We start from the raw sequence: 25,202 nt of genomic DNA, 5'->3' as shown, positions 1-25,202 counted from the left end.
AACCCTGAACTGGACCAAATTCCAATATTGCCCTGGACCTTGGAGATAGATGGGCAAAACTGGAATGTTACACCTGACCCCTAGACTCGATTATGGTACTGCACTTAGTGTCGGACTGGGTTATCTTTGATATGCCAATAAGTGAGATCCTTAGCAGGGTTCAAAACCTAGGTATGTTAGGACGGTCCGAGAATTCATCTAAGTGGGTGATCATAGTGACAAAATCAGCCCCTTTGTCGGACAAAGTGAATGATCGGGGAAATGCACTCTCTCTGATGGAAACCTAAACTGCTGGCAGTGGATTTCAAATGTGTTTGAAATTTGGTTTTGCAAAATATATTTATATAGAGACATACTTATTTGTTATGGTTTCAAATTATTTACAAAAGGTTTTAATTCCCGGGATCCATGTGAGTAGAGAGTGCAGCACTGTACCTTGTAGCCGAGGGAGAGGTCCTCTCTTGTCGGGTAGTGTTTGATCATTAAGGGCTGAAAGGTTAAGTGTAAGACCATTGATGGTTATACTTGAAGGGCTAATCTTGCATCTGCCCACAGTCCTTGGGCCTTTATAAGATGGCTAGACCCAAGAACCATTTAGTGTAAATGTTGGGCTCATTAAGAGCCCATAGTGATGGACTCAAGGATTCATTGTTTTTAGCAGTGAATTTGGCCAAGCCTTGTAACAAAGGCTAGACTGAACCCATGTGGTTGATGTGTAGATCAATGATAAGGTCTCACGCCATATAAAGAGAGCCAAGTTACTACCACCAAATATATATTAATTTAATCGATTCAATTTACTAATTAATTAGAGGATGTTTGGAACCGTGGTCGTTTTTCAAAAAAATGGTGCCACGTCGGATCCACATAGGCCTTTCAATAAACGCCCATGTATCTCATTGTTTGGTTTAGCTAATTATTAAAAAATCGGGCATGCATCGATAAACCGTTTCCCCCAACGGTTGACTGATATGTATACTATATGGTGCTTACCTATCTGTGCATACATGAAAAATGGTGATGAAAATCACCATACCAAACAACATATTGTTGCTCATTGCCTAGGTGACAGAAGCATTTTTTTGTGAAAAACGGGTCTTGGAAGCATAGGCATTTTTTCTTGAAAATCGGTCCCAAAAAGCACCCACACTTCCAAACACCATGTTAATTAATAATCACTATTAATAATTTGTAATTAATGTTTATTAATTAAATCAATTCAGTTTATTGATTACTTAAATATTAATAACTATTATTATAATTGATAATTAATGATTATAATTATTAATTACTATTTATTATTTAATAATTAATATTAATTTAGTATTCCATAAATTAATTACTGATTAATATATATGGTTAATAAATTCAGTATTATTTTTGCTAAAAATTAATGAAGGAATAATAAAATTGTTGAAGCTTAATTAAAAAAATATGGAAATCCACAATAATTATGAAAATAAACATTAATTTCAAATTAATTCTGAAAAATGGAATTAATGAAAAAAATACTGAAAAGTAGTTTTAATTAATTTTCAGTAATTATTGATAAACTGGGAATTATTAAAAATTTTGATTAACTTTTCATGTGAAAATTATTGAAAAATAACTGAAAATTGTTGAATAATTACTGAAATGCAAAAAGTTACTATAAATTTCCCAAATGTTGATGAAAATTAATGAAACAATACTGAAAATTACCAAAAATGCAAAATGATTTTATAAATGAATTGGAAACTATTAAAAACACTGAAAAGGCATAAAGAAGTAACAATTACTAGGGATGGCAATTTTTCCCATTTCCTTGACCCTGTGGGGATCCACCCCAAATGGGGCAAGGATGGGAATGATTTTTTCCCAGCGGGACGGGGATGAGGAGAGGCTCATCCCCATCCCTTCCCCACCGCGTTGCCATTCCTAACAATTACTAATAAAATTGTTGATACCGGTAATTTACTGATATTAATGAAAATTTTCAATATTTTAATATTAAATTTTAATTTATATATGAAATTAATTAAGTTTTACTATTATTATCTAAAATTGACAATAATTATTTTTAGAAAATTATTTCAATTGCAATAATTAAACCATCAATTTATTCTAACATTTTCAGTAACTAATTATTCATAAATACAGAATTTTTTTGAAAATTACTTTATTCATATTAATGATCTTTAATATTTTTTCAAATTTCTTACTAAAATTTACTGAATTTGGTAATTTAAGTAGAAAATTAAATTATAAAATTTTCAATTATTCAAATAAATACAATTTAAATAGTGAAAATTTTTAATATTTTATTATATTTATTTCGTAATTATTGTATTTATTGCATTTTCATTATAAATTTATTTCCAATAATTGTGCATTCTCACTATAAATTATCAATAATTATTGGAGATTAAACTATTGTTATTTATTGAAGATTAGACTATTAATTTAGTTGAAATTAAGAGTGTTCACGGGTTGGGTTGGGGAATTGGTCACTTGGAACCCACCGACCATTAGTGAAAACCGGCCAGCTTTGGTTGTATGGTCGGTTTTCAGTTTAGCCGGTTGGTTCAAAAGATTTAAACTTAAAAATTAAATTTATGTTTAAAAATAATATAGTACTATTATTAAAAAATACATTGAAAATTTTAATTTATAATATAAAATATTTAGAGTAAGAAATATGGGAATTTTTCCACTTCCCCATATTAAAGATTATTGGGTCTGTTCGATTTTGGTTTATTTACAAATGGCCAAACCGAAATTAGCCCAACCTGATCAGTTGGGGAGTTATTGCACCGTAGTTGACCGAAAATACTAGAAAACCAACTAACTCTAGTTGAGTTGGTTTGGGTTGTTCAGTTTCATCGGTTTGACGAACAACATTTTTGTGTTACAAAAAAATTATTAAAATATATAAAATATAAATCGTTATTAATCATTTAAAAATTTAAAATATAAAACAATGGCCTATTCTTATGTGTTTCTATTGTTTAACTTTCTCTTAACAAAATCCGTGCATGGCATGACTCCCTCTGTTAATATCTATATATAAAACTCCAGTGTTGCACAATTTGGTATAATTCCCAATTATTCAGAAAAAGTGGGGTTGAGTCCATTTCGTCACTTTGTCTTTCTTCTTTGTCTCTAGCCATCGTTTTATTTTGTCAAATTGACAATTTTTAACATGGTTTTTAAAACCAGACTGGACAGGAAATCATTTTGGGTCCGGTTTCCAAGTTGAATGGTCCAACTGTTCTGTCGGAACAGATGGCCCGCTCTGAAAGAAAGAATAAAAAATAAACAAAAAACGGCAAAAAAACATTATCCGGATCAACAGGTTGACCACCAGGGTCAGCAATTCACTAACCGAATTACCAATTTTTGGTCAAAAAACAGTTTTGGGGTAAAACAGAACCCTGGTTTTTTGGGTCCAACTGTCCGATCCGGTCTGATCTGATTTTAAAAACCATGATTTTTAGCTTTAATCTTGCAAGAATGACTAGCCATATCACGGTTCCATCAAAAGCCAAATCATGGGCCTTACACAGTTTTGGTGCCAATGGATGCTAAACAGAATAACGTTCTTACGGCTTACTCCATCCTAGTCAAAGATCAGAAAAAAACGTTTACCTAAAGCAACATAACAGATATTGCCAAATTTGATAACTTTGTTTTACTGGCTGGATCATCGTCAATGATTTTGCTCCACACCATCCATAAAATACATGTGGCTCACAATCACCAATTTCTCACTTGCATTTAACTGATGTGAAACAAAATAATTTGTCCAACAGACACAGACACTAAAGCAGCTCTTCGGTCACTGTGGGGTGACAATTTCTGATCCCAACGCACCCAGTTAAAGGGGTGTTGGACAACATGATTGTTTTTTTGTTTTTAAAAACAATGCTAACCATATTGTTGAACACCCCCTTAAAAACAAACCAACCAGTTGTGTTTTTTGTTTTTAAAAACTCACTTGTGGAGTTTTAAGTGGATGATGGGTAAGGGTAGTAGCTCAACCCACATGGACATGCCCATGACTGTATAGCAAAAGAAAAACATAATAATAAGTTTAAATTACAGATTAGTATCCTCTATTTTGGGGTTAGTTTCATTTTAGTAGCCGAATTTCCAAACGTGCTAGTATATCTGAACTCTCGAAAACTATCAGTTTAGTATCCGTTAAAAGTCTGCCAATTATTTGTAGACATGTGCAATTTAAATATTTTAAAATATCAAAACTACCCTTTTAGTAATTTTGAGATCATTTTACCCTTTTCTCAAAACCTTAAAAAAGTTTGGGTGTTTTCATGTGAGAAGAGAGAATGCTGTTGGATAGAGAGGAATAGACTGTGGTAGGTTATATGTTTTGGATGAATTTTGGCTATCGGATGTTCATAACAGTGTTGGAGGAATTTATGTTTTACCCAATGGCATCTGCAGGCTCCATCCGTTGCAGCAAAATCAGCTCAGGACTCTCCACTCCTCTATTTCCAGAAGTGGATGCTCTCTTATCCATGTTCAAAGTTCTCTCGCAGGGAGTTGGTTGATCTGAGACAGCAGATTGATGCTAGATTGAACAATCTCAAAGAGGGTTTTTGTCCAAGACTCCAAGCACCGCAAGACACCTGCCGAGTTGGAGAAAGGTGTGGATGGCCTATTGGATAGCTTTGCAAGGCTGGATTGTTGCATCTCAAGTGTTGGACAGACTGCTGCAAAGATTGGAGATCATCTTCAGAGTGCAGATTCTCAGAGAGAAAGTGCTGGTCAAATAATAGAGCTCATAAAGTACTTTTTTTGGGGGGATTAGAGCTCATAAAGTACTTGATGGAGTTCAATGGCAGCCTGGGAGATCAGATGGAAATTTTACCTCTTTTCTATGACGACAATCGTGTTGCTGAAACTGCTTCAGTTGCAGAAAAACTAAGGGCATTTGCTGAGGAAGATATTCGAAGACATGGCATTACTGTACCATCAGTGATGGGAAATGCAACTGCAAGCAGAGGTATAGAAGTTGCGGTTGCAAATCTTCAAGACTATTGCAGCGAGCTGGAGAACAATATGTTGGCTCGACTTGATCACAGAGGAGATAATTATCAACGATGGGTGAATCTGCTAAAATTTAATCGCAGTTCAATAGGGGTACAGGTGCTATGGAACATTGTGGCAACTCAACTTAACTGATGTTTATTGGTGCGAAGATGATGAATAAGGAAGCTAGGTTGGTTCTTGGTGACCATGGCTCACAAGTTAGTCCTACTAATGTTGCTCGTGAGCTTTCCTCATTCCACAAAGAAATCACAGATAATGGCTGTATTCCCATTAAAGTTTTTAAAACCAGACCGGACAGGGAACCATTCTAGGTCCGGTTCCTGGGTTAAACGGTTTGACTGTTCGGTCTGAACAGACAGCCCACTCTGACAAAAAATTAACAAAATTTAAATTAAAAAAAAAGGCCAAAAACCATTCCCAGGTTGAACGGTTCGATGGTTCAACCGCCTAGGTCAGTGGTTCGCTGACCAAATTAACAATTTTTGGCCAAACTACGGTTTTGGCATAAAACGGGACCGGTTTTTCCAGTCCCACTGTCCGATACAGTCCGGTTTTGAAAACATTGATTCCCATCCCCTGATGAGGTCATGTCAATTTTGGTGCAAAGAGTTTAGAAATAGCAAGTTACGGCTGTTTTGGACAAGGTTTTAAAAAACGACCTAGAATCAGAACCACTTTAGCCACCAGTTTTCCAGTCAGCAACTTGACCATCCCTGTTTGAATAGACAACCCATTCCAACTTAAAAAAATAAAAAATAAAATAAAATAAAAAAGTCAAAATATCGACATGTATCGTTCCAGCACCCCACCAATACACTCCTACACCCCTACAGTGGGTGTATCATTGGTCTGACCAGTTTAAGGTGTGGCAAAAACCTAAACCGGCTCTCCTGAACCAGCTGGTGAAAAAAATTAAAAAAACCACCAAAAGGAGTATCGAATCGGGCGTATCAATATTTTGAACCTTAGGTCAAACAAATTGGTAAATTTGATCATACAATCCAACAGGTCACTGGCTAAGTCAACAATTTTTTGTCAAAGACCAAGTTAAGGGTAAAACGGAACCGGTTGCCTAAATGGTCCAACCATCGAAGTCGATGGCAATTCGAAAAAAATTGGTTTTGGATAAGCTATTGGTGAAGCCATCTTGTTTAATGACATTCAACAACTAAAAAAATTCTATTTAAATTCAATTAGTGGAAATGGGAAAAAAGTGCTATTTAGATTCAATTAGAGGAAATGCGAAGTCTTTCGCTTATGAAACTCGTGCAAAGAGAGATGTGCGGTGAGGTTTGTACATTAAATACTACCCTCTTCTCCCCGTTCATGTTGTTATCCGTCAACTATCTCCCGGTTTTTTCTAGGTATGAGATTCTAAAAAGATGAGCGGGATGAGCGGCAGTATCATCAAGAGGGACTTTGTATTAGGGAAAGATTAAAGTTAAGATAAGGTCTTCAATATGATTAGTTGACAAAGAAAATTAGATGACACCCAAAAAGGTGTGTGCCCTTTCGCTAACATCTGTTGAGATTTTGGACTAAACTGGCGGTTTTCAGGAATTCAGATACTGCAGTTGGACGTAATACTAAAGTGAGTCTAGCCCCAAAGTACAGGATGCTAATCTGCAATTTACCCTAATAATAATCCAAAAGAAATTTAAGAGTAATTAAAATATGAAAGGCTTGGCTCGTGATCTACTGATCTGGTATCCAAAAGCATATACTACAAGTAAAGAAAGAAATGGAAACCCACAAAGCCACTTCTCTTCACAATCCATCTTATATAGCCCTCTAATTTATGGCAACAATCTGTCTCCTGACATTGGAAAAACCTAAAAATAGAAGTCTAAGGCAACAGAAGATAGACAATGTAAAAAAAAGTAAACACATCCGTTAGCACATTGAGATTTGAGGAAAAGAGAGAAGACCTGTTGCCCACTCATAAATATCCTCCCATACATGTGAACATTCATCTTCCTTGCTACAAGGTCAATCTTTTTAGATGGTTTGCAGCTGGGAGAAGGAGATCCGGATAACTGATCTATCAATGGTGCTGGCATGCTTGCACACAAGAGCCTCAGTGGCCTGCTCCTCCGTCTCAAACAACACAAGGGCCTGTTTCTTCCCATTTACCTCAAAGAGCTTAGTATTGACAATGGTTCCATGCTCTTCCAGGTGAGTAATAATCTCCTCTTCTGTGATGTCCTGAGGAAGAGTGGACAGGTGGATCATCTTGGTTGGGGAGCAGCAGTAGCGGTAGTTCTTTGCAGCATTGCGGTTGAAGCGGTTAAGGTTTGAATTCAAGTACTCATGTGTGTCTGGTGCTGCTGTAATGTTCAGATGCTTAGAGAAGTTCACCTCTAATCGCTTCCCAAATAGCATAGCACCCTATATCACAGAAAAATTAAGTTTGAACCCATCAAGACCATCAGATTCAATAGAAAAACAGGCAAGTGACCCTTGGAATACATAAAAAGGGGAAGAAACTAATGATTTATAAAAATCAATTCTTGGAGAATTACGGTTAGTGTGACTGGATATCAGTACGAAACAGTGTTTTTGAACCACCGTTGACCCAGATGGTCGGACTGTTCGGCCTGGGAACCATTCACGTAACCGGTTCCGTTTTCCCCCAAACCCGTTCCTTGTCCAAAAACCATTGAATTGGTCAGCAACCTGCTGACCCAGGCAGTTAAACCGTTGACCCGTTCAATGGTTTTTGGTCATTTTTTATTTTAATTGTTTTAATTATTTTTTTAATTTTTCATTTGGAACAGGCTGTCTGTTCAAACAGGATGGTCGAACCATCAACACAGAAACCAGTGGCCAGAATGCTTCTGGCAATCAGTGGGTATAGGATCATTAAACAATATTATACCAACATGCTGCCCAATATTTTAAAATCACTGCATCAAAGAATACAAGAAAGAATGTAAAACTAGCTCTACTATTAGCTAGGACAAATTGAAGAAAGTATAGCCCCTCATCCTGCATGTGGTTTAAGGTCCAGAACAAATCTGGTTAACCAACAATACTTTTTCCTATACCAACATAAATAGAAATGAATGGTAAAACAAGATTCATATAGCTGACCTCATAAGGCTTAGATGATGATGATGATGACCAACATAAATAACAAATGGTGTTGCAAAAAATACAAAGGTGCTGAAGAAGAAAAAGGAAACATATTTTCTGCTTCATCAGAATCTTGCATCCGAAATGTAGTGATAATGGCAACTTGACGCATGCAGATGCAATCACACATCCAAATAACACTATAGCAACATGTATAAATTATTATAATTAAACAGAAAGAAAGGACAGAATGAAGCCATACCTTCAAAAAGTGCACAGCCAATTCAGCCTGGAAACCGTCTCCCATCTGAACAAGTGCATGATCTGGTTTATTACGAAGAAGTTTGATCCTTACAATGTTCCCGTAGATGGAGAATAGGTTGAAAAGTTTATCCTCATCAATTTTCTGAAAGTAAAAGTTAAAAAGTGTGATGCAAACTGACAAAAGAAGGAGAGCAAAACAAAGATAATAGCATGACTTACATCAGGATTTAGGTTAGAGACCAGGACAGTGCACCTGTCATTAGTGCCACTTATCCCAGGAGGCAATCCTCCACCAAATGCAGCTGCTATTGCTGCAGCATTCCCCATCTAGAATGAAACAGCACAAGGAAAATAAATAACCAATTCAATATGCATATTTGAGATGATTTTCCACCAAGAATAAAATATAATGTAACTAATTAAACCATGGAGTCAACACTTTGCCTTCACTGACTACCTCTGCTGTTCTCTGTGCTCTGTGCTCCTGGAGCACAGACAGCAATCAGGGCCTACCATCTGGTAGGTTCCACATATAGCAGTCATAGAAAATCTCAAGATTCTCAACCCATTTCAAGTGTCTTTAACAGTTGAATTTCTCAGACTGCCAATTTCTTAATTTTGTTTTATAAGTCTCCATAACATATGATAGACTAAAATCAATATCAGGACCACTTTCTGGCTTAGCACAAGTCCATCACATGTAAAGGACATGCAAATTAAAAAAAAAAAAAGAGGTAGTGTGTGCAGACATAAGAAAGCGTTTCCCAAACCAAGCAACCAGGTAGTAAACCCACAGCTCAGGATAAGACCATCTTGACAGCTCAAAACATAACCTGGGGACCACCCACCTGTGGAAACGCAACTGAAACAAAGAAGGAATGCATTTGTAAGAAATCAGAAAGGAAAGTGAAAGAAGGCAAATAGATGCAGTAGAGGAATACAATTAGCACCTGTCCTGCCTCCAGGTTGAAGTGCATACATACCCCCTGCATCACCATACCCAGGCTGTAGCACAAGTGGAAAAGAATGACATTAAATGTGGAATTCAAACATGCAAACTCCCATAAGAATAGACTAATAAGAACAAAATACAATGTAATGTAATATAATTAATAACTTAGAAACATACTTGTGAAGATCTGCCCTTCTGTTCTGATGGCAGAGATGGATTTGTGAAATCCCTGTAAGAGGATGGAAAACTAATTTAGGAGCAGTCACATAACCAAAAAAAAAAAAGAAACAAGATGGTTTTAAAGCAGCACAATTTAATATCATATGAATCTAAGACTCTAAGTATGAACTGTATACATACCTTGACCTCTCATTATTGTAGTTCACTTGTAGCTCACTAAGGCTGGATTGTAAAAAGGGTGCAACAGATAATGAGATTCATTCTCAGCAGCTAAAACAAACAAAAAGAAAAAAGAAATGCACCAATAAACCATGAGACTGCTATAAAAGTCTTCAAAACCTACTTTGAAAACTGAATATCCAGTTGACAGCAACCATCATAAATATTGCGTCCCTGGAAAGAAGTTGGAAGAAGTTAAATATCTTCTTATAACAACTGGTGAGCAGTTTAAGATTTGAATGGGTAAAGATTTACATACTTGAAGAGCACTTCTTGCTGAAACAGCATTCTGGCGTGATTGATACTGGACAAGGGCTTGAAAACCTAGGCATTTTGCAAAGAATGGAAAACAGAGAAGAAAAGCATAAGTTTTTGTACAGTTTCTTCTAAACATACATGCAATCTAGCATAATTAGAAAGATAGCAATCTAAATATCTTCCGATACAGTTCAAGAGAAAAAGAAAGACCATCTTTAGAGCACAAAAATATCCTAGTCAGAAATTAGAAATGTTAGAAACAACATTCACCAAGAAAAAAATCATTAAGGGCCTTTTCAATGCAAAGTCCATCCAACCAATCTTCCTAAGTCAACAGAGTTGAAATTTAAGAGAGAGAAGAGAAGACTTGAAGAAGCTAACCAGCTGACTTCTGAAATGTGACGATCTTCTCCACAAATCCATGAGGAGAAAACACTTGATGCAGCACTTCCACTGTTATAGGATAGAGCATATGATGGATTGTAACTAAGAGAATTCGATTGGGCTGTGTATCCTGAGAGTGCCCAACAGCAGACCAGCATAGAGACAGGAGAGAGAATGAATAGAGAAGAATATAAAGAGGAAAGTAGGACAAAGAATATTGAAAAACAAGAGATAACATGACATCACATGTTAACACATAAACAAACAGTTAAAACATTTAAAGAAAAGAAAAAAATGAATCCCATAACTAGTTTCCATCGGTCTCTCTAGTTCAGTCATTAGTGTTAGAATGAAGAATTAGTCTATCCTCAATACAAACAATGGCTAAGAAGTTCTCGTTTTCAATTTTTATGATGAACAAACAAATGGATCCAACATACATTTGATAAAATGACTAGCAAGATGGACATCAACAAAGATGCAACCCAAGGCTTCTATGAGAATGAGCACAATATCCAGGTAGAGTAGCACCAATTAGAGCTCTGATCTCCCAATTCCTCCTATGGCTAAAATACCCATCAAAGGGTGTTCTTATCTTCCCCTTCACAGAGAAGACTTAATCTGAATGTACTTTTTTTATGCTTCAGCTATTTGGAATAAAGTCATTGATTACTGATCAAACAGAAAAGGATCCTAGTACTTTTTCTAAATATAAATGGACGCTACAGCTACAATAGTACAGAGATAAACAAATAACCATAGACATAATAATACACACTATAAACCCGCTTACAAAGAAAAGCTGGGCCCTGCTCCGCATCAGAATTTTCTGTCATCATAACAGTGCACTGGACAGCTGGACCTATCCAAAACAAATATATCAATAATACCTTATATGGATACCTTAAGGTAGGGAGTCCAGTATTCTTTCTAGTGCTACTGATGATTATTGGACAAACTCAATACCATTTTCAATGTGGTTTAAGTACCTTAAGTTTTCGCATAGGCTTGCAGAAATAAATCAGTAACAGGAGTAAAGCACCATTCTTTTCATAATTCACTTCTTGCTAGTGTAATAACATTAGTTTATTAAGTCTACCCGTACCACTACTTCGTATGAGGCTCAGTCAAAGACAAAGGATCTCAGAAATGAAAAACTTGACTGAAAAAAAGTCAGAGTATAGTTGGGGGGGATATTTTGCATCTACACGACTTTAACACCATTCTCCATCTAGAATTGAGTTAACCTGGAAATTGGAATGTATGAAAATTTGGAAATTCTGATGCACATATTTAGGCAAGTCACTTCTAATCCCTTTAGTTAGCTGTTACCATTTTTCAAAATTCAAATATACACAATTTCTGGAAGCACTTAAATAAGAGCTTCAAGGAGAGCACCTGGGCAACCAGGTATGCACCTAGGAGACCTAACAAAGCTAGGCACTAGCCAAATTTATGATATTATTGATATATTATAATATAATATAAAATAACAAAGCATAATATAGAATAAGATCATATAGTGTAGAAAAGCGGCACCAGACATAGTGCCTGAAAAACATTGATCACATCATACAATCAACTATCTCTAATGCCTCTTTGCCATTATTAGCATGTCCATGGATATTTCCCTTCTTGTTTTTATATTAATATTTCCTTCAAAGCCCAACTATATAGTAATATTCCTTCTTTTGATTAGATGATCAAGCTAATTAACATATCTGCTCATCTTTCACAAATTATTACAATCCTCTTCCTTTACCATCATCTTAGGTTTAAACCGACCTTTTGTTTCTTGTCATTGTTGGCCCCTCTATTACTTTCCATCGAAATGGCAACTACCATGAATGGATAAATAATTACAATTTCTGAAGTCCTTCAAATACTCAGTAATTGCATTCAAAAGTTAAGTTGATTTGCTTGTGACTTTTAGTTTCTGTTAAGGTTCTGTCTGTTTCATTGTAAAATAGGCAGAAACTCAGCATGTAAAATTTTGGTTATAATTCTACCACTTTCTTTTGCCATAATCATTGTTTTCCACCCCTTTTAAAGAGAAAAAAAAGGAAAATCTAAGCTCAAAAATCGAATTAGAAGATTCACTTAAATGCCCCAAGTTCATTACTTAAGTGATTAGCTAGCTATCCCCCTCCCCCTCCTAAGAACCACCATCCCCTCTCACAAACCACGAATTTAAACAAAAGAAAACATATAAATAAACTTCTTTCCTTTGTATAACCTATGCATGCATAAGACTAAGAGATCCACAACTGAAGATGCAGATGGGAAAGAAACAGAATGAAATGTTTTTGCATTCGTTTACTATAGCATGCATGTCTCAAATATGTGGAAGACCAAAGATTCAACCTAAAGTTAAATTTTAAAATCTTGACGAGAACATTAGAAAATATAGTTATTTTGCAATTGATTAGATACCCTATGCATAGCACTTCAATTTCATTTTCCTTTTAAAACAGCCTCTAAGGCATATTCAACAGATAATGAGTTGCTACTTATTTTAAGTACATAAGCACAACATGATATAGTCCAAAGGTACAAGAAAATTTAACTCAAGAGAGACCACTTCCATAGGTTTCATCACATGTCACATCACTGGTTTTATAATAAATGGCAGCCACCTAACAGAAGCACGTATGCAGCCAAACCAACCTGGTCGGTTTTGCGTCCTTGAGCATTCTGATCCATTGTTGTTAGTTCCTGGTGTGAAGAGAATTGAATGTACACATTCCTCCCCCTGAAAAGGCAAATTCCAGAATTCAACATCTCAACCAAAAATAATAAGGAAATAATAATGGCAATTCTAATAATTACAACAGAAAAAAAAACTGTCAGGAATGCTGTCAAAAGATTTGCATTAAAAGGGAAAATAACAAATGACTTTTAAAAGTAGTAATACCTGACACTTGGTTGAATATTCGTGTAGTACTGCAATGCATTGACAGCTGAGGCGACATCATGCATCTGGAGAAGAGCCTATAACAGCATAGATGGAAAAATAAAGATAAATCAAATCAACCATGTAGTTGGGCGTGGTCCAGAAAATCTAGCACTCGCTACCAAGACCAAAGAGGAAAAGGGAGCCTATAGATATAATTTTTTTTCTGATAAGCAAGGTATTTTATTAGAAAATACAAGCTTAGTGACGACGGCGAAAGGAAAACCTGGTTTTTAGCACGTAGCATCACTAGCTTAGTGACGACACCGAAAGGCTGGACCAACTGAAGGAGATCATTCTGGGGGAATAAAAAAGAGAAAGGAAGAAAAATTACAATTAGAATGTGCAACGCAAATCGTTAGTAAGCAGCCGAAAGTAAGCATTCCATACGAAGCAGAAGGAGAGAGAGAGAGAGAGAGAGAGAGAGGATTTACTTCAGATATTTCGTGCCCCACATTGCGTATATGAATGACTTTAGAAGGCTCTGTCATCTTCGCAGAACCCTGCAACAGACCCAACACTAGGTGAATCCTGAGCCTTCAAATTTTCTTCTTGGGCTTTCCAATTTTGTAAGGATAAAACACTACCCAAAACATATTTCAGGCAGCAGATTCCCTGGAAAGAAAAGTAAGTACATTTTCCAGTACCATCACTTCTTTCTCATTCAGTTTCTTCCATCTACAGTCGAATACATGAGATTGGACGGGGAAAGGGATTGTTCACAAATTACAAATAACAACTGCATAAATAGTTTCCACCCTCAAAGTCCTTTTTAGAAAACAGTACTCCACCCACCAACCCCAATATCGAACAGAAGCGAATATTAATTAAAGATAAACAAAGGAACGGCCTTTCTTTGACAACCTATCACCATTATAAGCCTGAATATCGTTCTCAAGCCTTATGATGATCAAAAAGTCCACTTTGAAGACCCAAAATCTTCAAATCACACTCCATATAAACCATTGACTTACTTGAAATTGAGCATGCAACGCAGTGAAGATCCAAAACCAGGTCACCAGAGAAGGTAAAAGAAACAAGTAGCTAGCAGCTTACCTGGAGAGAGTTGCTTCGAGATTAAGATGTCGGTAATGGCGGATCTGAGAGTAACAAATTAGAGCAATAGAGATCTATAAACCCGTATACTCTGTTGTCGTGTGCCCTAGGTTTCAGAAATCCTTCTGAGTTGAAAATTTGCCAAAGGGAGGTTGGAGAGAAGGAGATAGAAAATGGATGCCCTAGCAATGGATTTTGTTTCCGGGACTCGGGAGCCGAGACGAGAGCGGAATCCCAAGGATAAGATAGCGTACTTCCGGTTCTATTTTCACATTGTCTAAAGCTATGATTGATTGATAGGTCCCACCTAAAAATTGTATCTTAAATATGCGTTTATATATATATATATATAAAGGTTCAAATACGTTGGTAGAGGCAGTGTATCGGTAATTATTTAATGTATATATAAATATATATTTTTATAATAAATAATTTTTTATATTTAATTTATATTTTTTATTTATAAAAAAATAATACTAATTGCAATTTGATGCCAAAAATAGAGTTTTTTTTTTAAGAAAATAGCAAGACAAGGCATCTACAGCTCCTTGGGATGCATAGATCTCAAGTTATTCAAAATAAAAAAGAAAAGAAAAAAATCATCCAAATCAAACATTGGAGTGTAACAATCGAACCGATCGGGTTAATTGGTTCTTGACTGAATTGGACCTTGAATCCTGGTCGAGTGATGGTTTGACCAGCCAAATCAATGAAAGGTTAAAAACATTGCTCTTGAGTCTTTACATGGGCCCACGTATCTCTAGAGAGAATAGAAGAGTTGCGCAAAATTGTGAAGTGACGAGGCACTAGTAGTGAACACAACAGGTGATTTCAGCGATTTTTAACCACCATTAACCTGGCAGTTCAACTGTTCTTATCACCATTTGGGTATGATTCAGGTCTCGTTCTCTTAAAATCTAGATTTTGGTTAAAAACCATTGATATGATATAAAATTGTCTGATCTAGGTGGTTCAACCATTAATCCATTCAATCTAGACATTGGGTCACTGGTTACACATTTAAAGTATGTGTAAAGTTGTAGAGCCATAACTTTGAGCTCATATAAGATGTTTGATTGGGTGATTATTTTATTATTTTGGGTATTTTTTTTTTTCAAGACCTATGTCTCCCAAAGAGCTAAAGGCTTCTTAGAATGTAATGAATGAAGAGCTAAAGGAAACAACAATCTTAGTAACCTTGTGGGTAGCCATGATAGCCTTCGTGTGAAATGTACTAAGCAAGCAGGAAAGTTTCACCAAGAGAAGATCAACAACATTGGAATCATCTTTAATAATATAGCTACTCAATTGAAGTTCGAGTAAACTTTTAGAAAGACAAGGATGATTGGCTATACGCAGTGCATGCTCCGAGAACACCCTTGTCATCGTAGATGTTTGGATGCAAGACTAGCTTTAGAGTCGTGCCTAAAGGGAGCCTCTAATTGCTCTTCTTACTCGTAGAGTCAAGTTTGCCTTTTAGGATGCCTTTAATGAGAAGTTTGATAGTCGTTTCTTACTTGCGTTTTGGTTTTAATGTTTTTCTCCAATAGTTACCATCAGCTTGTTCTAGTTGGTTGTAGGTTCTTGTTAGTCAATTAGCTTCATTTATGGTTGTTTTGTTTTTCTTCGTGGGTTCGAGCAAAGCCCTGATTTATTTCCAATTTAATTATTTCTTCTAAGTTCTTCTTGCCAAGTTAAGAAATTCAATGTAACTAGGAAATTTCCTTAATCAAGCAATCATATAAAGCATAAATTGATGAAGGGTGATTTGGCCTGACCTAGTAAAGAAGGGACACATGGACATGATTTGATTAAGAGATGACGACTCAGTTTATCATAACCAGTTTGTAGCAAATCAAGCTTGGGTACCCAACCACCCCGAGCTAAAAGTGACCTCGGGACAAGGTCACCTCGAGACGAGATCGCAACAAGAACACCTCGATGCCAAGGCACTTTGGCACTCAACCCAGTTTGGGACTTAAAGATATCAGTTTGGGGATACCGACATGCCACTACGTGGTGATCCCGAAAACCCCTCCAACGGATCCTGGGCCTCACGGGATCACGCCGCATAACAGCTAGCATTATCTCCCCGACCGATTCGGGCGGAAGTGATGAACCTTATCGGTTGGCAACGTTATTTTCTAACTAACGCAGAAACGGGTCCTATCGTGATGAAGATCCCGGAATTGATCTGCGAAACCCGCGGGGACTCGACTATGTAAAGGCTCAATCCCCAAAGGTTCAATGTACGCGTGATTTCTCTGCTTTCTAGCTCTCCTACATCCTTAAGCTATTTCAGATTGCTACCAGTTTACTGACTTAAGCATCGGAGTGACCTCACCGGAATAGCAACCCCGAATTCTCTAATCCTTCTCTTGCATATCAACTTAGTCCGTCATCCGCTTGGAAGCCAGATCACCTCCAGCACGGAATAGCGAGATCATGCAATATCATAAATAACTTATTTAGCAGGATTAACCCACAAATCAAATGAATTTGAGCAAAAAAGGGATAAAACTAGCCATCCAAATGTTCTACATAAAAAGTACAAGTTAGTCCCGCATGTTGGGATTAAAAATGCAAAAAAAAAAAAAAAAATTGTGACAAGGGAAGAACACAAATCTGATGGTAATCGAGGTTAGGAAATAGATGGGGAACTGACAACTATGAGGGAGCTGACTAGGGTGAAAAGGAAATTGAAAGAAGTCACAAGGGTAAATGGGTAAATAGTATTTGGTCCAATAACAATCAATGTTTTGGCTAGCCTCGGGACTAGAGGATGAATGCGACTAGAGAAAAGGGTCTGGCCCGAACCCTAAGTAATTTTAAGATAAAGGACAACATTTAGAGTTCATTAATAGGCAGATTTGACAATCCAAACCATTGAATAAATAGAAATGGATCTTGTGAAGGACACTTAATAGTGAATAAATTAAATAATAAGTGCACTATGACACACAATGGGGGCAAAAGAAAATGACATGAAAAATAGATGAAACCATTATAAAAGATAAAAGCATTAAAAAATGCTATGAGCCAACTTTGCAAAGTAACTAGAAGGAAAAGGATAGATGGTCGCATTGACCCTTTGATTACAGGCACTTCATGAGAAGATATTACAAAGGTGGCAATGACTCGAGAAAATCTTTACCTAGCTAGTGAGGAAATCTTGAAGATTGCTCAATACTATCCAAATGGCCCAGTTAGTTTGGTACGTGTGAAAAGGTTCAAGAAAGAAATTGTATAGAAAAATACACATGCTAAACAACTTTCTTTATCAAGGTGGTGGAATGTTAAAAATTCCATGAGAGTTCAAATTTTAAGTTTTAATACAAAATGGGTAAATGACCATGAGGAGAACTTGAAGGGGAGTTGTATGACTCACTGGGATAATGTAGCAATTGCAAAACCTGAGAAGAAGGAAGTAAGGCTAATGGAACCATCCAAGATAACAAATTCAAATTCAAGAAACACCTTGAACACAAAGTGAAGATAAGGAAATCTTGAATTTTAAAACCTTGTACAGGGACCAAACATTATGGAGAAAGGTCAATCACATTGAAAGAAAGCAAAATCAAAGTTAAGGATGTTAAAATTTATACAGAGGTAACACCAAAAAAAAGATGAGAGCTTGGTTAAGGTGCCTAGTTGAGTACCCAAGCCTAACTTCAGACCCGACTAGGAGGGGACCCTCATTGAGAGCAAACTTTGCTATAACAAGGAATTGTAATAGAAGATGATGACGCATATGTAGAGATTATGGTACATACTTGGATTTTTTTTTTATTTGTTGTGTTTTTTAACTTTGCATATAATTCTATAAATTAAACTGTTTAATTAATATGTTGTAGTCAAAGATCGATGAGCTTATATCTTCTCGGTTCTCATGGAAAAGTGCTATCACCCATGATGATAGTTTTGCTAAAGTCATCGGTAAGCCAGAAAGGCATGAACAAATGTACTTGATGGGATTGGATTAGGGGTGGCAATCTTGACCCTGACCCTTTTCACCCACCCAATCCACCCATTTCAGGAGTGGGTCATATGGGTCAAATGACTCATTAGGGTCAGGAAAAGAGGGTTAGGGTGGGTTGGGTCACGGGTACCCAATGGGTCGTGATGGGTTAGAATTAATTGGGTCAAGGAGAGGGTCGAGAGAGGTTCAAGGGGAGAGGGTCGAGAGAGAACACTGTTTACTTGCAACTAGACCTGTTTATGGGCCAGGTGGCCCGACGGGCTGGCCCGGCCTGGCCCGACCCCTAGATGGGCTTGAACAAGCTTTTTGGCTTGCGGGCTTAACTTCGGGCCAAAAAGCCCGGCCCGCATAAAATTCGAACTGGGCTCGGGCTTTGCAAAATAGTCCGGCCCGAGCCCGGCCCCAGCCCGACCTATAGTTAAACCTAAGTAAAAACCCTATATGATGTCCATTTGAATAAATTTTTTGATTTGAGAATGTTGTTGATTCACTTGTAGGCCCATTATTCATTTAAATAGGGAAAAAAACATCTAAATTAAAATAAAAAATGTCCATTTGAATAAGGAAAAATTCGAATTTCTTTTATTAGGTCGGGCTTTGGGCTTTTTATCAGAGCCGGACTCGGGCCCAAGTTGTAGGCCCGTTGGTCGGGCCGGGCTCGGGCTCGGGCTTAACATTTTTCTGTTAATAAAGAGTCAAAGCCCCGCGTAAGCCCGGCCCGGCCCGGCCCATGAACAGGTCTACTTGCAACTCTACAACTGCAAGCCATAACAGTCGAAGTGAAATCTGCTACAACTGCAAGCCAGAACAGTCAAAGAGAAATCTGTTCCACCATTGAAGATTAAGCCCTTTCTTATTTTTGTTCTTTGTTCCACCGGTCACCAAATCGAGGGCAGGTCGAAAGCTGTTAGGGTTTCAAGCTTCTCACCATTGAAGTTTTTTCTCAGTTCTGTTCTCATCGCTACTATTTCCTAGAGCTCAATCGAAGCTTTAGATAGGTAAGTCTTTAAACATTTTTCATCTTCTTGAATATCATAGATATTATATTGTGATTGGCATAGTGAAGTAGGAATCACTCACATGAAAGGAATTTTGCGGCTCTGGGATCTGGGATTCGTTTGAGACATTTTAACCAACACGCTATCGAAGCTCAATTGAAGCTTTAAATAGCTCAGTCAAAGCTCAATCAAAGCTTTAGATAGGCTAGAGAAAAGAGGCATTTTAACCAACACGTTATTAAAATGAAAAGACTCGTTTGAGACTGAAGATCGGTGAATGAATATTAATGAAGGGAATTAGAATTGTATAGCTGATCGAGCATAGTATATAGACTTTGTTTAGTGATGAGTAGAATATTTAATAACTTTGGTTCATGTTATTAATTATATTAATTTCCTTTGAATTAGTTTCAGTTTTAGAGATTGACAGTATTAACACACGTTAATAATTTCTTTATAGGAATAATTCTTAATTGAACATAAAAGCCACCACTTATAATCTCATGCTTATCATTCTGCTTAATTATTTGAGTTTAATTAGCTACATATGCAATTAGATTGTTTGGGTAGACAGTGAAGAAACATTACTAGAAACAAATCTAGAAAGAAAATACACAATAGTCATGCTGGGTCCATCAGCTTTTGTTAATTTTGGGCCAGCTTTTGTTAATTTTGGGTCAGGGGGGATCATTTATGTTGGGTCCATCAATTGGTCGATAGAAATCAATGAGCATGTGCATCTCATATTAAAGAACCTCGCTATTATATATATATGCATAATAATGCTACAGAATTCCATCATTTCCCTCTAGTTTTCTTCTCATATTGTCTATTTTTTTCCTTCATTTCACAAACAAAATTTCTGAAATAGATTTGAACTTGGTTGCTTTTAGTGGTTTAATTGGTCTACCCAAATAGTGGGCCAAGCTTTTAATGACATAATTATCATGTTTCTGGTGCTTTTATTTACTTGTTGCTAGTTTTAGAATGTCAACATAATTCTTCTTTTGGTGACAATGGTATCTTGCAGGTCAAGATAAAAGGCAAGCTTTTAAATGTTAATTAAACTATTGGTAAATGAAGATTAGCTTACAAGCCTAATGGAGTTTGTATATCAGAAAACATGAAAATTTTAATTTGATTTTATTTGTACCTAATTTATATGAGTTAAATTATGTGCTGCTTTACACAGACCACAACTTTGTATTCCCAATTATTTTATTATGCTTTATGAAAAGTGATCTAATAGCTACAGTATAAACTTAGAATCTCCAGAGGTCATGAACTCAAAGACTTGTGGAAATCCACCTGTTGTATTTGAACAATGTTGATGTTGAGTAATGAAGACTTTAGTTTCCCTATATTATGTGTATTGAGGGATCCATGGTTCCAATTCAGAAGCTGATTCTTCTCCCTGCTAAATTGCAGATTATTCTTATTTATCTCTCTGATAAAGTAAATTCCAACACCTCTCTTCATTCAAATACAAAGTATTATAACCATTGGAAAGGTGGTTAGCAGACTCCACCCAAGAGCATTAAAAAAAAAAGTGCTCAAGATCTTGGTACATTAAGGACTGTGCAGAAAAGGTGGTTAGCAGACTCCAACTCCAAGGATAGAAGACAAATTCCACCTGATCCAGCTGCATTCCCCTGCTAACCAACTTGTCTTTAGTCAGGCACTTCCCCAAAGCTGCAGTCCAAACAAAAATATATTTTTGAAGGGGCAGCAGAGCAGACTTCGAGATTCTGCTAGCAGGGAAGTCACCCACAGTGCATTGGTCCAACTTGGTGTAGAAAGATCTAACAATAGTGGTGTAGAAAGTCACCCACTATTCCCCCACCTCCACTTTCTGCAATTAGGTTGCCCCACCTAGGGAATGAATTGCCGAATAAGATTTTACTGATAAAAAAAAAATTGCCGAATAGATTGAAGCACATCCACCATCTGCTCCACCTCCCAATCATTCAAATTCCTTCTAAGAGTTGGGGCCCATGTAACAATACCATTGACCAATAGGTAACAATCTTTGACCAAAGTCTCCCTGTTCTAAGCAGCCAAAAATAAATATGGGTACACTTCCAACAGAGCTTGTTGTTCACACCAACTATCCATCCAGTCATCCAGAACTTTAACCCTATTACCATTCCCCGCCTTATAAGGCACACCTTAAGAAAATTGAGGATATATTTTTTCAATATGTTTCCAAACCAATGTGCCATAAGATTGCAAGTTGCTACCCGCTTCCCAATCCAGCTCCCTTGCACCAAATTTGACTTAGGCTACCCAACTCCTCAATAAATCTCCAGCACCATTTGAAACCCCCTTTTCACTAACTAATTAGTTCTGTGATTATGTCGCTATTAATAATTGATTTTATTTTTTGTTGGGAATTACATTGATTTTACTTGGTACAACATCATTCCTAGGAAGTAGGAACATTAGTCATATCCTTATGCGATGACAACATGATAATAAAGTGAATACATGTGCTTCTATGTTCATTTATTGTGATTCCATTTAAAAACTAATAAAAGATGAAGACTAAAGAAGAAAGTCAAGCTCAAAGAAATTTTATAGGTGTTGAGCATGCGACAGTTTAGAAAAGATGGCGAGAATTAATCTTTATGACTTAATTGTAGAGTGGACCATGCTGAAGCAGAACTTAAAGGATTTAGGCTGATGTCTATAATGGAAGGCATCTTACTAGATTTTTCAAAATTTAACATCCAATGCAGAAAATATAAGCCAATATTGATTTAGTATTTCCATTTGTTTTGTTATGCAACCAAGGATGCCTGACGCCTGATTAGATTATCATATAAAATTAATTGTGACATAAAGGATTCATATGAAAAGTTCTTATCCAATTTGCAATTATAGCTGTTTTGATGTGAAAAGAATTCATAATTCATAAATTGTTCATTTTAGATTCCAAAGGAATGTTCAAACTTTAGTTTTTCTCCAACTAGCTTGGAATATGGATTGCCATGATGATCTCTTCATATTTATGGTATGCTTTTCCCCAAATGAGAAGTAAGGTTGCCTTCAATGAGATGATCTCTTCATCTTTCTAAAGTATTTCTATTTCTAACTCATCCCATGTTTATCTCTTATTTGATAGGGAGTTTATCTTTATCTATCAGCGCTATCCATGAAAATTTTCACTTATGCCACAAACTAGTTTAATTGTCAACTTCAACTTAATGTTTTTATGCTATGTACTTGATTTTCCTCATGGCTACATATAATGAATGTTATTTTTGTATTATTTCTCTTATTTCTCATACACTTACAATATGAAATATGTATTTTTGTCTCTTTGTCATACACCTAAATTGTATGTTTGCATGCTCTTTTCTAGATTTTGTTGAAAATGTCAGAAGTCTCAAGTTCTACTAGTGAAAAAAGAGGGTTTTTCAAATGTATGGGGGGTTTTTGAAAAGTTTATTGATGATGATGGACAACCAAAAGCGAAGTGTAAATTTTGTGAGAAAACATACATTATAGATTCTGGTTACGACACATCCAATTTGAGAAGGCACATGAAAATATGTAAAGAAAGGATAGTCGAGACCCGTAGTCCTCGAAGTAGGATTCAAAAATTTGATGAAGTTGCATATAGGGAAGTGATGGCAATGGCAATAATAAGGCATGACTATCCTCTCTCACATGTAGAGCATGAAGGAAATAGAAATGTTCATAGTGTTTTGAATTCTGATGTTCAACATATTACATGGAACACCATTAAGGCTGATATTTTAAGATTATATGAGAGAGAGAAGAAAAGGTTATATGATTTGTTGCATTCCATCCATGGTAGAATTAATCTTACATTGGACATGTGGACTTCTATCACAACAGAGTCCTATATTTGCATTACACTATATTTTGTGGATTTTGATTGGTGTTTGTAGAAGAGGATACTCAGTTTTTGCCACTTTCCACCCCCTCACTCTGGTGCTGCCATTACAGATATGGTTTCAAAAGTGTTGAAAGAGTGGGAAATTGAGAATAAATTGTTCTCAATTACATTGGATAATGCTTCAGCTAATGAAGCATTTATTAATGTTTATAGGTCTCGATTGAATTTTCAAAAGGCACTTTTGTATGATGGCAAATTCCTTCATGTGCGCTGTGCTGCACACATTTTGAATTTAATAGTGAAGGATGGGTCGAAAATGATAGATGAATCTGTAATAAAAATACGTAACATTGTAAAATTTGTCAAGGGTTCTGAATCATGATTGATGAAGTTCATGGGATGCGTCCAACAATTTTCAATGTAATACAAAAGGAAGCTAGGCTTGGATGTTCCTACAAGGTAGAATTCAACCTATCTTATGCTTGAAAGAGCAATTGGGTATTATAAGGTGTTTTTCCACTTGAAGTTAGTGGACCCATACTATCGTAACTGTCCAACTGAAGATGAATGGGTAAAGGTTGAAAAGATTATGGGCTTTTTTAGACCATTTTATGAAGTTACAAATATTTTCTCTGCAACAAAGTACCCAACTTCAAACTTGTTTTTCCATAGAGTTTGTCAGATCCAAGGAACTTTAAGAGAAGCATTAGAAAGCACAGATTGGTTTATAAGCGTGATGGCTAAACCCATGCAAGAAAATTTTGACAAATATTGGGCAGAGTATAGTACTATTTTGGCCATTGCTGTAGTTTTGGATCCTCGATACAAGTTAAAGATTGTGGAATATGCATTTATAAGGTTATATGGTGAGGATGGGAAAGATAAAAGTGTTCATGTTCGAGACACATTGTATGAATTATTCAAAGAATACATGAATCACTATTCATCCATTGATCTAAGTGCTTCCACAATTCCATCTGAGGGTAGTAACGCAACATGTTACAATGAATATGGCTTTATGAAGGTGAAAGTTATTTTATATTTTTGTCTTGATAAATAATAAGTCATATGCAAAATGATGATTATATATTGGTTTGCATTTTTAATTATATGTTTCTTTGTGTTATGTAGGATTATGATGCTTACGAAAGTCAAGTCTTTTATACAAATGAAATGAAGTCGCAACTTGATTTGTATTTGGAGGAGCCATATGTTGAGAGACAAACTGAACTAGATGTCGTAGCATATTGGAAGTCATGTGAAAAACAATTTCCCGAGTTGTCTCTGATGGCTCGTGATATTTTGAGCATTCCAATTTCGACTGTGGCTTCTGAAGTAGCATTTAGTGGAGGGGGAAGATTATTAAATCAGTACCGTATCTCTCTTGCCCCAAGAATGGTTGAGACATTGATATGCACTCGTGATTAGTTATTTGGGTCTGAAGGTAAATATTACACATTACATTTTCTTCCTCTATTTCATTTTTTTTTTACTTTTTCCTTTTGTAAATGTAGATAAAGCAGAAAAGGATGATGTAAACATTGATTTAGAGGTTGATATCTCCAATTTTGAAAGCATATCCATTCAATCTGACTAGAAAGGTAGTATCATTTATATATTTATCAATTTATCTTTATAGATTATTTGAATGCCATTTATATTTATTTTAACTTACAACTATTTGACAATTGTGGTTTTTTGTAGCATCTCCCTAAGATGGCGACAACAAAGAGAGTGATATTTGATAGAAGAACTCCTTGTCAAACCAATCATTTTGCACTCCTTAGAAGAGCTCCTTGGTGAGCTATCTCTTCCATTTAATTCTAACTAAACAGAAATTTGTAATATCTTATATGGTTTTTCTTTCAACCATTACTTATCTCTTTGTTTACTTAGTTATCAATTATGATGTATCCATCTTTACCATGCTAAATTTTCTGTTATTTGTCTGCATAATGTTTTCAATT

General features: G+C 36.1%; 1 protein-coding gene across 1 annotated transcript; it reads right to left on the bottom strand.

Moving 5' to 3' along the window:
• Positions 1-6,719: 6,719 nt before the first annotated feature.
• LOC104589601 (polypyrimidine tract-binding protein homolog 3-like) lies at positions 6,720-14,672 on the bottom strand. The gene is made up of 15 exons (XM_010247963.3): positions 14,394-14,672; positions 13,772-13,840; positions 13,564-13,635; positions 13,299-13,375; positions 13,052-13,136; positions 10,382-10,514; positions 10,002-10,066; positions 9,867-9,916; positions 9,704-9,745; positions 9,521-9,572; positions 9,342-9,396; positions 9,240-9,253; positions 8,611-8,718; positions 8,390-8,533; positions 6,720-7,440 (listed from the first exon to the last, which is right to left on the bottom strand). Exons 2-15 carry the CDS (start codon positions 13,826-13,828, stop codon positions 7,051-7,053), a joined length of 1,344 nt encoding a protein of 447 aa, XP_010246265.1. The 5' UTR covers positions 13,829-13,840; positions 14,394-14,672; the 3' UTR covers positions 6,720-7,050.
• Between the last annotated feature and the right edge of the window lie 10,530 nt (positions 14,673-25,202).

The sequence above is a fragment of the Nelumbo nucifera genome, chromosome 1, assembly GCF_055504915.1.
Source record: "Nelumbo nucifera cultivar China Antique chromosome 1, China Antique-T2T, whole genome shotgun sequence".
In the NCBI taxonomy this organism is placed as follows: Eukaryota; Viridiplantae; Streptophyta; class Magnoliopsida; order Proteales; family Nelumbonaceae; genus Nelumbo; species Nelumbo nucifera.
The sequence above is the reverse complement of the archived record's forward strand: the minus strand, read 5'-3'. Positions and strand labels throughout refer to the sequence as shown.

Coding starts and splice junctions, on each gene's coding strand:
- LOC104589601 (XM_010247963.3), bottom strand. CDS start 13,828: ATGACAGAGCCTTCTAAAGTCATTCATATACGCAATGTGGGGCACGAA. Junction 13,376..13,563: donor TGCTACGTGCTAAAAACCAG/GTTTTCCTTTCG, acceptor ATGCTGTTATAG/GCTCTTCTCCAGATGCATGA. Junction 9,917..10,001: donor CAGCAAGAAGTGCTCTTCAA/GTATGTAAATCT, acceptor ACTTCTTTCCAG/GGACGCAATATTTATGATGG.